This window comes from Bombyx mandarina, chromosome 07 (assembly GCF_030267445.1).
Source record: "Bombyx mandarina strain Sakado chromosome 07, ASM3026744v2".
Lineage (NCBI taxonomy): Eukaryota > Metazoa > Arthropoda > Insecta > Lepidoptera > Bombycidae > Bombyx > Bombyx mandarina.
Window position 1 is genome coordinate 6,695,524 of NC_143214.1, and position 18,960 is coordinate 6,714,483.

Consider the following 18,960-nt stretch of genomic DNA (forward strand, 5'->3'; position numbering starts at 1 on the left):
TTGGAAAAATTAAGTTACCACTACTGTCAAATGTTTAGTTTTCACACCGAAGTAGGAAAAATTTTCAGTTTTCAAATTTTCTTTTAGATTTCAATGCTAGTGTGCTATGTTCAGTGCATAGTAGGTACTTACTTAAAACGTAGTAAAATAATTATTGTTCTCTTTGATTAAGTCCATTCAGTTCCATTTACACAAGTGTATTGGTATTTTTCTTATTTCATCAAGATATTTGAAAATATGACGACTTTTAAGCCGGTAACGCACGTTCTCTTTGATATGGATGGGTTAATTTTAAGTAAGTTTGAGCATCTGAGGGAAAATTATTATAGAACTTAGAATTAGAATATGTGTCGTATAACTAAAATGCAGTTGCATTCATATTATTTTTATAGAGCGTAACCATTTAATAATCATCGGTTTTGTTTGCTAAATAAAGAGAAATAAACGTTTTGATAAGCTATATTTTATAGATACGGAAGAATTATACACGGTTGCTTACCAAAATGTATTGAATGATTACGGTAAAACATATACATTTGAATTGAAAACAAAGTTAATGGGATTCCAGTCCCACGAGAGTGCAAAGACTATAATTTCGGAACTAAATTTGCCATTAACTCCAGAAGAATTCAATGAGGCAACTAAGAAACAGTTTGAATTAATCTTTCCTGACACTCAAGTTATGCCGGGTAAGTTTTTAATGCATTTTTTAGTATTGTTGCTGTGGTCAATGCATATGTTTAGAAATTAGATTTCATTAATATTCTGCAATGTACTATTGTTATGTAAGACAATTAATCCAATTTGTTTCAGCTGATTTTAATAGGGCTATTCCGTGTCTGTTTTTTTTAATGAAACTCCTTGTTTTAGTGCTTTAAATGATCATCCACAACCCGTCCCCACAATGAGTTGTTACTGGAGCCTATGGAAAACACTTTTTATTTTTTATTTATTGATTATTTGGACGAGCTCACGGCCCACCTAATGTTTGTGGCTTGGGTCACCTATTGTAAGAGGTTATAATTGAGAGACAAAGGGACTCTCCTTATTTAAATAAGAGAGATTTACTGACACTGCGAACTTAAAATAGGCTCTACTCAAAGACATTGATTTTTAGAGAACTGATCTTTACTGTATATCATAATGTTGTAGGTTTGATTATATGGTAAGAAGTGATTCCTTCAGTATTATTATAATTTTATAATAAACGCACTAGGAGCTTGCACTGAGCACATGCTTCAAAACTTAGAGATTTGAAGTGGAAAATGTTTGCGAACACAGGTTAGGTATTTATTTATGTAGAAAAAAAACAAATATTCTTAGAATTTTAACTCTGGTATACTAGTATTTTTTAACTATGTATTACAATTTTGGTTAGCGTGGTATGAACATGTGATCCGTAGAGAGGAGATACATGTGACTTGGAGATGTATGGAAATGGTAGGGCAAGTTAGAGGGTGAAGAGGTTAGCCAAAGAAGACACGCATGGAGTGTGTGAATAACGACGAGAGAGAGAGAGGAGTGAGTGTTGAGATGAAGCCTGATAGAAGAGAATGGAATAGAAAAATTCACTGTGTTGACACCTAGTGGGACCAAGAGAGCCTATTATTATCTTGGTGGGCTTAGTTGATCATGAGTTACGCCATCATCCAGTATCAGCTTCAGGCCTCAGGTCTTATCAAGTTAATACTCCTGTTAGAATAGAGGTATTATTTTTTAATAAAATAATAGTCTATTATTATCTTGGTGGGCTTAGTTGATCATGAGTTACGCCATCATCCAGTATCAGCCTCAGGCCTCAGGTCTTATCAAGTTAATACTACTGTTAGAATAGAGGTATTATTTTTTAATAAAATAATAGTTGCGCATGTATTACATATTCATAAAATCTTTACAAATTGAATTTTGTAAATGTAAATTAAAGCTGCATAATATTATTATATAACCTTGAAAATAAAATATATAATAAATACATTATGTACAACAAAACATCAAGTAGCTTTTTTTTAATGTGTCATAACATTTCACATAGTGAGAAATTTATATTAGGGATGCCAGTGCCATCATTTTAATAACACAAAAGTATGAATTAAACTTTGGTTTGGGTAAAATTTGGTGCTTGTCTTCATGCCCTCTTCCACAAAATATAATTTTAAGCTGTTAGGTATACCATTTTCATACATCTGCTGTTGAAATATAATGTCAGTTTTAGTATATTACTTAACTCCTATGTGGAGGGTGCATACCAACACTATGTGGGTTGTGTCATCCCATGTATCCTTCACTGTCGTACCATGCACCAAGAGAGATCTAAGCTTAGACAGGCAAAGTATGCTTCTAGTTTTAATTTTTCTAGATAAAAGTTACATGTATTTTTCAGGTGCTAAAAGATTAATTGAACATTTGCATAAACATAATGTGCCTATTGCATTAGCTACTAGTTCAAGCATTGAAAGTTATGAACTGAAAGTCAATAAACATCACCAGGAATTATTTTCATTATTCCAATACAAAACATTTGGTTCTTCTGATGCTGAAGTGCAAAGAGGGAAACCGTATCCAGACATATTTCTCGTTAGTGCAAAAAGATTTCCAGACAAGCCTCAACCTCATCAGGTAATACTCAATTAAAATTATACCATATATGCGACAACAGCTGTGTTATTCTTATTAAATAGTAATAAATAGGAAATATAGTGGTGTGCAGATGGACTTAGAGGTTTATGAATTAAATTAGCTAAAGTACATGGATTCTCTGTTCTTGGCAGGCTGTATGTACATAGAGATGTATGTAGCATACGGTTGGTCTGTTTTATGGTTTTCAATGTATTTACAAGATTAATTTTAAATTAGTTTTCAAGTATTTTATTTTTTCAAGGCAGATAGCTTAAGCTACCTTTAGTTTCTTCAGTAAGATAAAATTGGGCTTGCATGGATAAATATCACCATTCTGGTAACTTCAGCCTTGTATTGTTTCAACTGTAGGATAGTGGCTGCACAATGCGTTGGAGACTTCAACCTCAAGCCTCAAAGCTGGTGGTAGCTTTTACATTACTTGTCTTGTGACATAGTAATCTATGGCTTGTAATATTTTTCTAAAAATCTTATCTAGGTATATTCTTCTTATATACTATTTACAAGGTTTTTGTCTTATACACCAGTGCCTCGTGTTTGAAGATGCCGTGAATGGAGTAAAAGCAGCTAGAGCAGCTGGAATGCAGGTTGTTATGGTGCCTGACCCAAGGACTGACAAGTGTTTAACAGCTGAAGCTACATTGGTATTGAATAGTTTAGAAGAATTCAAACCTGAACTATTTGGGTTGCCACCTTTTGACAACTAGATTTCTGAATTGCAGATAAAATAATTACATATTTTGAAATTGATACTTGTTATGCTGCTATTTGTGTTATTTAATTTATTCAATTTTTAAGAGCTGATAGAAATTTCGACAAAAATATCAAACAATACTTTTTTGCGTTCTAATTTTATGTGTTACGAAACATACGAATGTGTTACGCAGCTATTTTTCAGTGCATTAAATGTCGGACTTATGTCGAGCCCGCACGGTGTTAAGTGGCTAATGAAATCTACAGGAATCAAAGCTGAATCCCATGGGAGGGTCATCCAAGGCCTTTCTTAATATAAAATTACAAAGTAATAATAAAAGTGTCAGACATTACACTGATAAAATTAGTGAGAATCATTTTACTTCCTAAGTATGTTGATAAAGGTCATGCATTAATCTCGTGAGTTGTTTGTCTTTCAATTTAACCCCCCTGATGACATAGAACGAGATTCGATGCAACTCCTCTCCCTCACCTATAAAGTGCAGAACATTTAGGCCTACTGAAACAAAATTACGAAGTAAAATCAAAGGAAAACATGTAGGTATCTATACTATCAACATATAAATCTACAGTAGTTTTTACGGATGTTCCGTTATAACTACTGAACCATGCATCCGATTGACTTAAACTCTGTATCCATGTAGAAAATACAGGTACTCAATGGATAGGCTAATATTTATATGAGTGTTGGACTCCCTACACCAGTTGCGGGGGCGTTAATGATGAGAATCTTTGTAGGGTGAGAAATAATAATGTAAATTTTAAATGCCCAGCGAAGCGGACGGGTACAGCTAGTATTCCTATAAATTTGTCACGTCAAAGTAAATTTTCACGAAAGTAAATAAAGGGCGTCTAAATATTCCAAGAGGCGTGTGTTTAAACGGTCGACGGACACGAACACGCAATGTACACAATAATCAGCTGATGAGCAACGGCCATATTGTCCGTTTTGGATTCAGGAACGGTTATCTTTTACCTTGTCGCTCTTTTTGCAACCCTTACCTACCTTACCCTTTGAGGTACACTGTCCACAACGCGTGGAGTAAAAAGTGAAGTAAAATAACAAGGACCTGGTATAATAGCCGGCAAACTTCTTGAGCATTTGTTGACGTAGTGGGGGTAAGTTTGCGCATGGTACACTCACGTGCAAAAACATTATTTACTCTGCGTCATAATGCAATTAAATTATTAAAATCAACATATGTATTTATTTATATATTTATGAGAACATCAATAAAAAATATAGGTTAATAATTGTAATAATTTAATCTTGGGGTAAAATAGATATTCCTTCTATTAAGTCAAAACTAGAGCTGTTGCCAGGTCTTGGTTCAGTTGAAGCGAAGCTGGTATTTGTAATTTTTTTTTTCGTTATCATAATCTTGACCATCATCATCACTGTTTTTATCACCCGAGTTGCTATCATCGTGATGAGTCGACATAGGGATCATCGGTGTAGTTTACAACTCGGTCGGTTTGGTCTACTTTTTTGTCTATAATTAATTATTTTTTTAAGATATTCGATTCGTAGTAGTCGAATGTAACTTTTTTTAATTACCAGCTTCCGATTATTTTCTGTTTTTTTCCATCTGAAGCCTAGCTCTTTCATAATTCGTCGTAAACTTCATACCGAGCCATTAAAATTTATATCTTCTTTAAATTTTTCGAAGCCTTTCTACGGTACGGAGTTTCGCTGCTTGTTATGTAGTTATTATGATTACATCTTTTTATTACAGATTGAACGAAACTATCCATTCCGGTAACTTTCTTCTTCCCTGATCTTTTCTTACCCGGAGTCCGAAACACGGCGAGCAAGCCAGAGCCTTTAGCTTCGTTAATAATGCACCTAACAGTACTCACGGATGTTTTTGTTGCTTCCGAAGTCTGTTTTACTTTTTCCATAACATTCTTCCCCTGTTTTATAATGAAGCAATATACGTCGTACACAAATTTTCTACCCTTTCTTTTGAATACTACACCAGTTTGTCGCGGCGTAGTGTATTTTTTATAAAAAATCAACAAATACTCAACAAATAGCAATGGCAACAAAGTCAACAAGCAATTATAACAAATAACTTAACGATTAATAACGATAGACTTTTCACTGTACGCAAGCGTACTTTTGGGAGCAAGCGGAACGAGGGCGCGGTGCGGGACGCAAAGTTCGACTGATCTACCAATAACGCGCTCGATACGATTTCCCCTGCCGTCGCGCCTCACCCTCACCACCAAAGTGATCTAAAATTCGGTTCTGCGCAGTCAAGGTCATTTGCTCAAGAAGTTTGCCCGTTACTATACATACAAAATTTTTATAAAAAGTCTTAGGACCGCAAAGGGTTATCAGTAATACTTAAAAACTGAAGTCATAGGAGTTTCGTGTGTATTATACTTAGCTGTAAGTAAAATAAATACGCCGTGAATCTTACATTAGTTATTCAGTTCCTATTTAATTGTCTATAATATTCTTATCGCAGTATCGTGCCGATCGTATACATTAAATAACAAGCACTTATCGTCATGTAGAAAAAATGTCTTTGTTTGAAACATTAAATAACATTTCTAGGTACTAAGTATATTTTTTTGGTGATTGAACTAGAATTATTTTATATTTATTTATAAGTAGTGCCTTCTTAATTCATTAGATTGTTGCATTTGATAAAGTGTTTGATGCATATAGTTATTTAAGAATGCAGGAATATTAAAGGTGCGAGAATATTCTAGAAATTTCTACTTATTGAATTATGGTTTACTAGATATTACTTATTTAAATACAATAAATTCCATACTAGTATTATAAATGTGGATGTAAGATAAAGGTTACTTTTCATCCAACTGCGATCGGAAAGTTAGTAAAAAATATAGCAGAAACTCATGATTTATAATGTACGGAGACTTTTGGACAATTAATAAAAACTACATATGAAAACATAGAAATAATATTTTTTGATTTTTTTTTTGGTTTTATTGTTGAGCAACATTACGATGATAAGATAGATAGACGATAATATGACGCAGCATTACCATACCGTGGCGGTACCAGACCAAAATAGATCCATAACGTGAATGTCTTAGAGGTTATAAGCATAATTATAAAACAAATTGATACAATAATTCTGTGATAAGAACTGAAATAAAATGATTTATTTGCCTGTTTCGCATGTTTTATTTGATATGGACGGATTACTATTGAGTAAGTTGTGTGTTTTTGTACAACAAATCTGATTATGTTCTACGATATCTTACTAACATCTTGACAATTAATCAATAAATTAATAGTAAAAGTTTAAACAAATTTCCTTCAGACATTCCTTGTTGATATATGTTCGATTTAATTTAATAAAATAAAAAAAGTAAGCTCAAAAAGCATTACAAAGCTGACAGCGAAAGCTATGACTTAAGGCTTAAATAAGACTAATAACATTTAGACTTTATTGCTATTTCCAATTAAGGCGAATTTACATTACGAAATCAGTGGCATGAAATTAATTTCGTGACATTAGTTTTACCAACAGTTACACGTGTAATTTAATACTTTCGTAATGCATGCATTAATTTCATGCATGCAAATTAGTTTCGTGCCCTGCGCGATTTTTTGGTGAAATTACTGTCATGCAACTAATTTCATAGTGTAGACGCGACGTGAAAGTAAGGTATATCTGGATGATGACAATAGGAAAACATAACTGTTCACATTAGTATCGTAATAACCTTCACTATAATTAGATGTTGATCGAGGTAAATGTCCTTGATTGAGGAAAATATGTGTTGTACCTATCGTATGTATGTAATTCTTCGATATTGCTTAATACTCTTTAATTACATGCAAATTATATGAGAACCGAGTTTAATATCATCTGGTTGATCCTAAAAGGGATCATTGTCAAATAAAAAAAAACCTAATCAAAACTACTCACTATATTATCGAGAGGTGAAAGGCTATTTGGTTTAAGCGACATTTTTGCAACTTTACAGGAAAGCCTTTGAAAGTTTAAAATTTGGAGAAAATATCATCACTTCTTTAGCTGTTTCATTGGAGTAAACTTAATCGAAGTTCAATTATAAACATCGAACTGTTGATGCTAATTAATACTAAATAAAAATTGTCCCTTCAAAATTACAAAGAAAAATTACGTGTAATAAGCGAAATGTCGCTCAGACCAAATAATCTTTCACCCCTCGATATAGAAGTCGTTTAAACCATAATGTATTTTATTACATTACTAAAATAATAGCAAAGTTTGGTACTTCATTTTCGTTTTAGAAGATGAACGATGAAAAAAGAATTAAACTGTACAAAGATGCAGACAGACTACCTATTTTTTATTTCGATCGATTATGTATTTTATAATAATTTTCAGATACTGAGGATTTATACACGGTCGGGTTTCAAAAAGTGGCCTCGCGCTACGACAAAGAGTTCACGTTCGAATTAAAAAGTCGGATAATGGGACAGCAGACTAGAGAGTTTGCCGGGAACATAATAAAATATCTTGATTTGCCTCTTACAATCGAAGATTTTGTATCAGAGACACGTCAAATCTTCGAAGAACTTTTCCCTCAGAGCGAAATACTGCCTGGTACGAAGTTTCAACGATTTTTTTATTATTATCTCCAAAATTAAAAACATATTTGCTTTTAAAACTAAAAGTGGTGATGACATTATACTGTACACGCCGATCATAATATATTTACGTAAGATAATAAATACATTAAATTACCACAGCTGTTTCCGCAAAAAGATTTTTGTTGATTTATGTATTTATACAAAAAAATGTATTATTTTCATTTAAATGTTGGACTTCATTAATGGTACTAAGTGTTATAGCGTGCATGGGTGGGTGTCATGGATGTCGTTTTTTTTTATTGCCCATGTAGGCAGACGAGTATACGGCCCACCTGATGGTGAGTGGTTACCGTCGCCCATGGGCTTCACCAATGCCAGGGGCAGAGCCAAGCCGCTGCCTACTAATTTAATAACAGAGCAATCACGTGTTTTTGCAGATAGATTAACTTTTTCATAATACAATCGAAGCCTCGAACTCATGTCTCTAGTTGTGCTAGTAGTTATATTATTACAATGTACCAATTCAATAACTTACTGTTTTCATAATAGGAAAGAGAGCAGCCCTTAATTTTTTATTATCTTAAAATTACCGTCCAAATCGTATAACGATTGGGTTTTTTATTTATTTATTGCTTAGATGGGTGGACGAGCTCACAGCCCACTTCGTGTTAAGTGGTTACTGGAGCCCATCTGTTTTTGCAGATAGATTAACTTTTTCATAATACAATCGAAGCCTCGAACTCATGTCTCTAGTTGTGCTAGTAGTTATATTATTACAATGTACCAATTCAATAACTTACTGTTTTCATAATAGGAAAGAGAGCAGCCCTTAATTTTTTATTATCTTAAAATTACCGTCCAAATCGTATAACGATTGGGTTTTTTTTTTTTTTATTTATTTATTGCTTAGATGGGTGGACGAGCTCACAGCCCACTTCGTGTTAAGTGGTTACTGGAGCCCATAGACATCTACAAATGCGCCACCCACCTTGAGATATAAGTTCTAAGGTCTCAGTATAGTTACAACGGCTGCCCCACCCCTTAAACCGAAACGCATTACTGCTTCACGACAGAAACAGGCAGGGCGGTGGTACCTACCCGTGCGGACTTACAAGAGGTCCTACCACCAGTTTGGTGGGTGAGCGCAAACAAATGCTGTCTTTTAAGATCAAAATAACAATGAATCATCAACAATAAGGTGTCATACGAAAGAGTTTTGTTGTATTAAGAGTTTAAAAAAAAATGCATGTTAGCTTCGACGCGCGATTAAAGTTGCTCTAAAAGTACGATTGTCTTTAAATATTCAATATTAATTAAATTAAGGTAAAGTGGGTATATAAATGCATCTTCTATTAAGCTGAAAGCATGTACACAATACCGTCTTTACCATAAGGGCACATGGGGCCCGTGCCCAGGGCCCCCATTCTCAGGGGCCCCCGAAGGACCGACAATTTCTCTCACACATTTATTCTCAAAACATTTTTGTCGGGCACATTACACTTTTTTCACAAATCACTAATCTTATCAGAAGGTATTTACAAGGCATATACTACGCCATTATATCGATGACTGCGCCTATTCCTACTCTACTAATTAATAATATTTCCGGACGCATCCTACCTAATTTACTAAGTACACCATCTAGCGATCGTTTCCGTTATCGTAATCGTAACCAAAAAACCAGCATCATTCTAATATCATTAATGACATATTATATCATACCGTATTTGATTACCTATAATAAATGGTCCTACTCAGTAAAAAAAAATGTTATTATAGAATTATAAGCGAATGCTTTTTTTATTTTCCAAAAGGGCCTCAAATTCTTGTGTGCCCAAGGGCCCCAGCCTAATTTAAGGCGTCCCTGCATGTACACGCTTTTATTTATATTAATTCGATATTAATGTTAACATATCGTAAACGTAGCATGTCGATATTAACGTTAACGTGAAATAAATGACTATACGAGTATGTACTAATATTTTTAACATCATGTTAATTATTCAAGTCACCTCAGATTCCGATAGAGGCACCCGTCACGTGCGGACGTGCTCATCGTCCACTCGATCGCCCGGTCTTTGTTCGCCCGGCTTTTGTTAGCCCGGCCATTGTTCGCGCGGCCTGTGTTCGTGATACATCTGCCGACCAAGTGTGTTTCCTGGAAGCTTTTATTTGTTTTGTTTTAGTTATTTTTGTGTTCGTGGAACATTTGCCGACAAAGTGTTTTCCTGCAAGTATTTATTTGTTTTGCTTCTTTTTGTAATTTCTGTTTTGTTGTGCTTTTTCTTTGTCCTGTAGTAATCGCGCCGCATTGCCACCTGTGTTCAATAGAACCGCTCAGGTCCGAGAAGTTGGGGCCTCGCCGCAAGGCGAGTGTTTTCAAGACCCGGGGCCGCCCCACCTGGGTACTCAGCGATCATGGACGCTGTATTCGTGGAATTCCTCCGACTTCGTCACCCACAGCTCGCCTCAGAGTTTCTGGCTTTCAAGGCCAATCACACTGCGAGCTCTCTCGAAGACTCCGCCGTGCTCGCTGCTCCTGCGTCGCCTTCGTGCAAAGCGTCTACATCGAGCACCGCAGCCTCCGTCGTGCCTGCCGTTCCTGCGTCGCCTATACTGGCGAGTAAAACTACTGCGTCGTCCGCCGTGGCCACCGTTCCAGCAGCGCGATCATCCGCGGCCTCCGTCGCGCCCTCCAAAACTCCTGCTTGTAGGTCACCTGCGCCCGCCTCCTCGTCCTCCGACTCTGACTCGGAGATGGAGGTCGACCTCGCCCCCGCCTCATCGACGGATGGATTCACCCTGGTACAAAAGGGTAAGAAGCGTGCCGCGGAGTCTCGAGCTCTCGCGGCCGCTAAAATTAGCAAAGCCGCGAACGCGTCGCGCCCCCGCCCTCAGACTCCCGTTGCGCCTCCAGCCCGTGCCACTCCGTCGCCGCGACCGGTGGCGCAATCTAAAACTCAGACCCTTCCCCCGGTTATCCTTCAAGAGAAGGCAGCTTGGGACCGAGTTTCCCTGGCCCTTAAGGCCAAAAATATTAATTTTGCCAGCGCCCGTAATCTCGCCAACGGGATTCAAATAAAAGTAACGACACCCGACGACCATAGGGCCCTCTCAAGTTACCTCCGAAAGGAGCGTATAAGTTTCCACACTTATACGCTCCAGGAGGAGCGCGAACTCCGCGTTGTCATACGTGGAATCCCGAAGGAGCTAGATGCCGATCTCGTCAAGGCAGATCTGATAGAACAAGGCCTACCAGTAAATTCCGTGCACCGCATGCACACCGGCCGCGGTAGGGAGCCATACAATATGGTTTTAGTCGCCCTCCAGCCTACCCCCGAGGGTAAGCAAATTTTTAACATTCGGACCGTCTGTAGGCTCTCCGGTATTGCCGTCGAAGTCCCCCATAAAAAAGGCACTCCTAGTCAGTGCCATAACTGCCAACTGTACGGGCACTCTTCCCGTAACTGTCACGCGCGCCCCCGATGTGTTAAGTGTTTGGGCGATCACGCCACGGCCCTCTGCGCTCGCGACCAAAAAACCGCGACGGAACCGCCTAGCTGTGTCCTGTGCCGAACACAAGGTCACCCCGCGAACTACCGTGGATGCCCCCGAGCTCCAAAAATAAATCGCCGCGTCGCCCGTCAAAACCGCCTCCGAGCTTCCGGCCCAGACATCAAAGCCACGGTACCCTCTGTGCCGAAGGCTAAGCCTGCTTTCGTGCCGGCGTCGGTGCCCAGCGTCTCGGCTTGGGCTAAACCGTTGCCGTACACGAACACGGCTACAACTCTCTCCCCCGCGACTCGTCCCACCCCCGCGATACGTCCCTCCCCCGCGACCTGCCCTCCGACCGCGTCCGAAAATCTCGCTCTAGCGATTGACTTTTTTCAGTCGATCAACTTTGAGCGTGTTAACGCTTTGGGTGACGCCATTCGCGCCGCCTCCACTGCACAACATTTCATCGCCGTTGTGCAAGAATACGCTGACGTATACGCGTCGTTAAATACGTACGTCCTCCCCTCACTCCGCCGGTAATCAATGGCGTACATTAGTAGAATAAAACCCTTATCCGTAACAATAGGATTTTTTAACGCTTACGGTCTCGCAAATCAACGTGATCAGGTTTGTGATTTTTTGCGTGACCATCAAATTGACATTTTCTTAGTGCAGGAGACCCTACTTAAGCCCGCGCGCCGTGACCCTAAAATCGCGAACTATAACATGGTCAGGAACGACAGGCTCTCTGCCCGTGGTGGTGGTACCGTTATTTACTATAGAAGAGCCCTGCATTGCGTCCCGCTCGATCCTCCCGCGCTCGCTAATATCGAAGCATCAGTGTGCCGAATCTCACTGACGGGACACGCGCCGATCGTTATCGCGTCCGTTTATCTTCCACCGGATAAGATCGTTCTAAGCAGTGATATTGAGGCGCTGCTCGGTATGGGGAGCTCTGTCATTCTGGCGGGCGACCTAAATTGTAAACACATCAGGTGGAACTCACACACCACAACCCCGAATGGCAGGCGGCTTGACGCGTTAGTCGATGATCTCGCCTTCGATATCGTCGCTCCGTTAACCCCGACTCACTACCCGCTAAATATCGCGCATCGCCCGGATATACTCGACATAGCGTTATTAAAAAACGTAACTCTGCGCTTACACTCGATCGAAGTCGTTTCAGAGTTAGATTCAGACCACCGTCCCGTCGTCATGAAGCTCGGTCGCGCTCCCGATTCCGTTCCCGTCACGAGGACTGTGGTGGATTGGCACACGCTGGGCATCAGCCTGGCTGAATCTGATCCACCATCGCTCCCGTTTAACCCGGACTCTACCCCGTCTCCTCAGGATACCGCAGAAGCCATAGACATCTTAACATCACACATCACCTCGACATTAGATAGGTCATCGAAACAAGTTGTAGCGGAGGACTTCCTTCACCGCTTCAAATTGTGCGACGATATTAGGGAACTCCTTAGAGCTAAGAACGCCTCGATACGCGCCTACGACAGGTATCCTACCGCGGAAAATCGTATTCGAATGCGTGCCCTACAACGCGACGTAAAGTCTCGCATCGCCGAAGTCCGAGATGCCAGATGGTCTGATTTCTTAGAAGGACTCGCGCCCTCCCAAAGGTCTTACTACCGCTTAGCTCGTACTCTCAAATCGGATACGGTAGTAACTATGCCCCCCCTCGTAGGCCCCTCAGGCCGACTCGCGGCCTTTGATGATGACGAAAAAGCAGAGCTGCTGGCCGATACATTGCAAACCCAGTGCACGCCCAGCACTCAATCCGTGGACCCTGTTCATGTAGAATTAGTAGACAGTGAGGTAGAACGCAGAGCCTCCTTGCCACCCTCGGATGCGTTACCACCCGTCACCCCGATGGAAGTTAAAGACTTGATCAAAGACCTACGTCCTCGCAAGGCTCCCGGTTCCGACGGTATATCTAACCGCGTTATTAAACTTCTACCCGTCCAACTCATCGTGATGTTGGCATCTATTTTTAATGCCGCTATGGCGAACTGTATCTTTCCCGCGGTGTGGAAAGAAGCGGACGTTATCGGCATACATAAACCCGGTAAACCAAAAAATCATCCGACGAGCTACCGCCCGATTAGCCTCCTCATGTCTCTAGGCAAACTGTATGAGCGTCTGCTCTACAAGCGCCTCAGAGATTTCGTCTCATCCAAGGGCATTCTCATCGATGAACAATTCGGATTCCGTACAAATCATTCATGCGTTCAACAGGTGCACCGCCTCACGGAGCACATTCTTGTGGGGCTTAATCGACCAAAACCGTTATACACGGGAGCTCTCTTCTTCGACGTCGCAAAAGCGTTCGACAAAGTCTGGCACAATGGTTTGATTTTCAAACTATTCAACATGGGCGTGCCGGATAGTCTCGTGCTCATCATACGGGACTTCTTGTCGAACCGCTCTTTTCGATATCGAGTCGAGGGAACCCGCTCCTCCCCACGACCTCTCACAGCTGGAGTCCCGCAAGGCTCTGTCCTCTCACCCCTCCTATTTAGCTTATTCGTCAACGATATTCCCCGGTCGCCGCCGACCCATTTAGCTTTATTCGCCGACGACACGACTGTTTACTATTCTAGTAGAAATAAGTCCCTAATCGCGAAGAAGCTTCAGAGCGCAGCCCTAGCCCTAGGACAGTGGTTCCGAAAATGGCGCATAGACATCAACCCAGCGAAAAGTACTGCGGTGCTATTTCAGAGGGGAAGCTCCACACGGATTTCCTCCCGGATTAGGAGGAGGAATCTCACACCCCCGATTACTCTCTTTAGACAACCCATACCCTGGGCCAGGAAGGTCAAGTACCTGGGCGTTACCCTGGATGCATCGATGACATTCCGCCCGCATATAAAATCAGTCCGTGACCGTGCCGCGTTTATTCTCGGTAGACTCTACCCCATGATCTGTAAGCGGAGTAAAATGTCCCTTCGGAACAAGGTGACACTTTACAAAACTTGCATAAGGCCCGTCATGACTTACGCGAGTGTGGTGTTCGCTCACGCGGCCCGCACACACATAGACACCCTCCAATCCCTACAATCCCGCTTTTGCAGGTTAGCTGTCGGCGCTCCGTGGTTCGTGAGGAACGTTGACCTACACGACGACCTGGGCCTCGAATCAATTCGGAAATACATGAAGTCAGCGTCGGAACGATACTTCGATAAGGCTATGCGTCATGATAATCGCCTTATCGTTGCCGCCGCTGACTACTCTCCGAATCCTGATCATGCAGGAGCCAGTCACCGTCGACGCCCTAGACACGTCCTTACGGATCCATCAGATCCAATAACCTTTGCATTAGATGCCTTCAGCTCTAATACTAGGGGCAGGCTTAGGGACCCCGGTAACCGTACTCGTCGAACTCGACAAAGAGGTCGACGTGCAACCTAACCCATGCATCAGCCCGCTGAGTTTCTCGCCGGATCTTCTCAGCGGGTCGCGATTCCGATCCGGTAGTAGATTCATTCGCGAAACAATTGCTCTTGAGTTGTTAGGTCTCCTTCGGAGGCGCTCGGGCAGTTGTTAGCAAATCCCACCCCTCTTGGCTGAGCCTTAGCTCGCCCACCTGTCCTGGTGAAACTGGAAAGGCCTTCGGGCCACCAGTAAACTTTCAATCATAAAAAAAAAAAAAAAAAAAAAAAAAATTATTCAAGTAATGGATTCAACTACTGCCGCCAAATCCTGGTGCACACTGAGTGGGGCATGACAGTTTGGTATTTAAGAACTAATTTAAAAAGTATGTTATTTTAATTGAATGAAAATAACGCTTTTTTGTCAACACTTAATTTTACTGTGTCTCAATTTTTCGCACCGGGCGCTTTGAATGAAATAGATTCTTAGGGTGAAATCTTCAAAAAGTTTTTATTTAGATTGTTTTTTGTTGTTATCTAGTTGCCTATTAATTTAACTTTTTTTCTTCCAGGTGTAAAGAAACTCATTTATCATCTAAATCAACACAACATTCCAATGGGCTTAGCAACGAGCAGTAGTAAGGAGTCGTACGAATTGAAAACGCTCAAGCATCAAGATTTATTTGACCTATTTTCACATAAAACTTTAGGCTCTTCAGATCCAGACGTGAAGAGAGGGAAGCCACACCCCGATATATTTATCGTTGCCGCTAATAAGTTTCTCGATAAACCGGATTTAGAAAAGGTTAGAAATATTCTCTGCTAATAAATTGCGGTTATTCTAAGTTACTAATAACATTTAATAAAAATAAAAAATAAAACCCTTTAATCACGATTTGAATCCAAATCTGATTACCTTGGTCGTCTGCTTCTTCAGCTTGACACATAAAGTTGAAGTCAAAGGGGCACTGCCATGGCAGCTTTAGGTCGGAATGAGTTATTGGTTCGCGTTATGAATAAATAGGATAGTGATATAACCGGCTGTGCGCTTCATTACCGCCTTGCGATCAGATTAGTAGAGGAAACCCTCACGGCTAGGCGGGCTAGGTAGGGCCGCCCTGCTTATTGTTGCCGCGAAGCAGTTGTTGCCATCACAATATCCAATAGAGTTGCCATAATAATATACACAAGGTATCTTTTGCCATAAAAAATCCAAGGGACGCAATATCGAGCCATTATTTCCCAAATCCCTATAATCTAAGAAGAAAGTAGGAAAATATATGTAATAGTTTGACCGGATGCTGAAGAATTTGTAATATAGCCGTACTTTCTGTTTTAAAAACGTGCAGAATGTCTTGACGTCACATCTGCTGTTTAATATTAGTACATTGTGCAATTAATTTTACACGCGGGAGGAAATGCCCAACTTTTTTCCCCACGGTGCACATACTATTTTTTCTCCTACCAGGCCGAAAGTTCGTGGAGTACCGAGCCGGGGTCCAGGGGCGGAGCCCCCCCATACTCTTAAAAAAAACAATTAACATAATTGTATTTTAATGTTTAAATAAACTACTACTAATTGAATAAGAACTGCCTGATGAAATCATCTTTGTTTAATACTTCACTATTAAATTTTATTGCCTTTTGTTTATTTCACTTTTACACTAAACACAATATTGCAAATTACCCGAGCACAACAATGGCGGAGAATTTTAGGTGCGTGAAAGCAGACGTAGACACTAACGCGCATGCGCACTTGTACCCAGAGAGAAAAAGTTACACTTTCTTCCCTGTACAGCGGGACGAAAACCGAACTTTCGGCGTCGGTAGGAGAAATAAAATATTTAAAAATAAAATATAAAAAAAAAAACAAAAAACCGAACCGCCTTCAATGGCAATGACGCTTTAAGTAATTCAGATATTTGTCGTAAAGACGCTCCGTCAATTCGGTACAATTCTTCTTTTGTACTAATAACTCAATTTTATTTGCAGTGTCTCGTTTTCGAAGATTCCATTAATGGCGTGAAGGCGGCGCGCGCTGCTGGCATGCAGGTCGTGATGGTCCCGGACCCGAGACTAGATCGGAGTCACGCCACCGAAGCTACACTTATCCTCGACTCAATGGAGGAATTTAAACCAGAACTGTTCGGTTTACCGCCCTACGAATCCTGAATTGTCCAAAATAAACGCAAATTAAGCGCTCTTTTTCTTCAGTATACCATGTATCTCTAACAATTATGTCACGAAATTTTATAGGACGAAATAATAAATGCAAATTTATACATATACAAGCGGCCCGCTCCGGCTTCGCTCGGGTCTTTAACAAAAATTTCAACGATATTTGACGTTGTTTTCTTTTTTAAAATAAAATAACACTTATTGCGGCGTAACTATAATAGTTAGACATATGCTGTTGCGACACTTTTTGTAAATAATAATGTGTTCCACAAAGTCGTAGTACATTATTTTATTCTATCATCAATAGTTTTCGCAGGGCACGCGATGTAAAGAATATTTTAAGTAATTTTTTTACACGTTGGGTTACATTATTGGGGTTTTAGTAAGGATCCCTAATTTTTTTCAAAAAACACCTTTGTCAGTCGAGAATAGTGTAGTTTCCAAACAGTGAAAGAATTTTTCAAATCGGTTCAGTAGTTTCGGAGCTTATTCAATAAAAACAAACAAACAAATCTTTCCTCTTTATAATATTAGTATAGATGTATATGTTTTCTGCGACAGCAATAATGTAATGACCAAAAATAATGCAATCAAGATAAACACGCAAAGTGGAAATAAGTTAAATTGCATTTGAAATGTCTGGACCATCACTATACAGGGTGTGTTGCGAAGTGCTCCCGAAAATGAAGACGAATTAATGGGTAGCAAAAAAAACATTGTGCGCTATGTAAGAAAAAATAAATAAACTGACGTGTTTATATATTCTCTTAAAAGGGTTGGGTGGCAGTTGTCTGCGTGATATTGTCCGTTCACTCATAATTTATAAAATACCACATAATGTCTCAGAGTGAGTGCAGGCGGTTACATTGTGGTTCTGAACTTTGCTGAGCAAAGGGGAGCCGTGAGCTTATTTATTCAAAAAAAATAAAGGTTTTTTTTGTTAAGTTTAAATAAATGAATGTTAGGTAAGTTCTGTTTATTTTAGTTTCGGCTTGAACTCGAGAAACGAAATATCTATTAACACCCTGTATAAATCATAATAGTACTTAACTAGTAAGCTAGAATTCCGCTCTACTTTTTAATTTCTAACTACTCACATATAATGTTACCGTACTTATATGGATAGAATCTGAACTATTAGAATCCCGTCCTGCTTTGATGTATGTACTATGTGTAGACTTTATGGTTTCTATACAATATTATGTAATTTAAATAATTAAGATCTGAGTCTTAAACTAAATTTACTATTGTATTTAATATTATTTGTTATCGTTTATAAATTATGACATAATATCACAGTATATTTTATTTTAAAAAATAAAGATGTCTGACATTAATTTTGTGTCTTTTTTCATTTAATAAAAATACTTCATTTAAGTTAAAAATATAGTAATCATTTATTTGAAAAGAAATTAAATATACGATCATTGCAAAGACAGTCAGATCTATGGCCACCTGGTTGGAAATGGTTATAGAATGGAAATGGTGGTTCATTTACGAGGGCGGGGTGATAAGTAACTAGCCTCTGCTATTTAAAAAGTTAAAATTCAAAAATTAAATGTCATTTGTAAATTCGTCTCTGGCCACCTGTGTTCTAAATTTCAATTTGGTAGCGTGAAATTTTTTTTGATTTTTTGTCATTTGAAAATATATTTCGTCAAGTGTTTGCAAAATGGATAAATTTGAACAAAGGTCGGTGATAAAGTTTCTTCATATGTAGGGCATGAAGTGGAAAGATATCTATGACGAGTTAAAGAATGTTTTGGGTAAATGTGCTCCTTCTTATGCCACAGTAAAAAACTGGGTGGATAGTTTAAACGCGGTCGTACATGTGTCCAAGATGAAGCCCACCCCGGACGTCCAAAAAGCGTCACGACACCGGAAATGGTCGTGAAAGTACATGATATGGTTTTAAGAGATCGACGATCGAAATTATCTGAAATAGCTGACACTACAGGTATCTCAAAAGACCGGGTACATCATATCCTA

The 18,960-nt window shown here is 39.5% G+C and overlaps 2 protein-coding genes across 2 annotated transcripts; both read left to right on the forward strand.

Moving 5' to 3' along the window:
- The first annotated feature begins 22 nt into the window (after positions 1–22).
- LOC114243715 (pseudouridine-5'-phosphatase-like) lies at positions 23–3,384 on the forward strand. Its single transcript, XM_028175307.2, has 4 exons — positions 23–295; positions 471–689; positions 2,381–2,616; positions 3,162–3,384. The coding sequence occupies exons 1-4, from the start codon at positions 238–240 to the stop codon at positions 3,339–3,341; spliced, it is 693 nt and encodes a 230-aa protein (XP_028031108.2). The 5' UTR covers positions 23–237; the 3' UTR covers positions 3,342–3,384.
- A 1,404-nt stretch (positions 3,385–4,788) lies between these two features.
- Positions 4,789–18,308, forward strand: LOC114243716 (pseudouridine-5'-phosphatase-like). Its single transcript, XM_028175309.2, has 4 exons — positions 4,789–6,538; positions 7,707–7,925; positions 15,366–15,598; positions 16,786–18,308. Exons 1-4 carry the CDS (start codon positions 6,484–6,486, stop codon positions 16,963–16,965), a joined length of 687 nt encoding a protein of 228 aa, XP_028031110.2. The 5' UTR covers positions 4,789–6,483; the 3' UTR covers positions 16,966–18,308.
- The last annotated feature ends 652 nt before the right edge of the window (positions 18,309–18,960 follow it).

What these genes read in the sequence shown, in the direction of transcription:
- LOC114243715 (XM_028175307.2), top strand. Translation starts at nt 238, where the DNA reads ATGACGACTTTTAAGCCGGTAACGCACGTTCTCTTTGATATGGATGGG. An exon ending in TATGGATGGGTTAATTTTAA is followed by an intron (nt 296 to 470) that starts GTAAGTTTGAGC and finishes TATATTTTATAG; the next exon opens with ATACGGAAGAATTATACACG. An exon ending in ACAAGCCTCAACCTCATCAG is followed by an intron (nt 2,617 to 3,161) that starts GTAATACTCAAT and finishes CTTATACACCAG; the next exon opens with TGCCTCGTGTTTGAAGATGC.
- LOC114243716 (XM_028175309.2), top strand. Translation starts at nt 6,484, where the DNA reads ATGATTTATTTGCCTGTTTCGCATGTTTTATTTGATATGGACGGATTA. An exon ending in TATGGACGGATTACTATTGA is followed by an intron (nt 6,539 to 7,706) that starts GTAAGTTGTGTG and finishes AATAATTTTCAG; the next exon opens with ATACTGAGGATTTATACACG. An exon ending in TCAGAGCGAAATACTGCCTG is followed by an intron (nt 7,926 to 15,365) that starts GTACGAAGTTTC and finishes TTTTTCTTCCAG; the next exon opens with GTGTAAAGAAACTCATTTAT.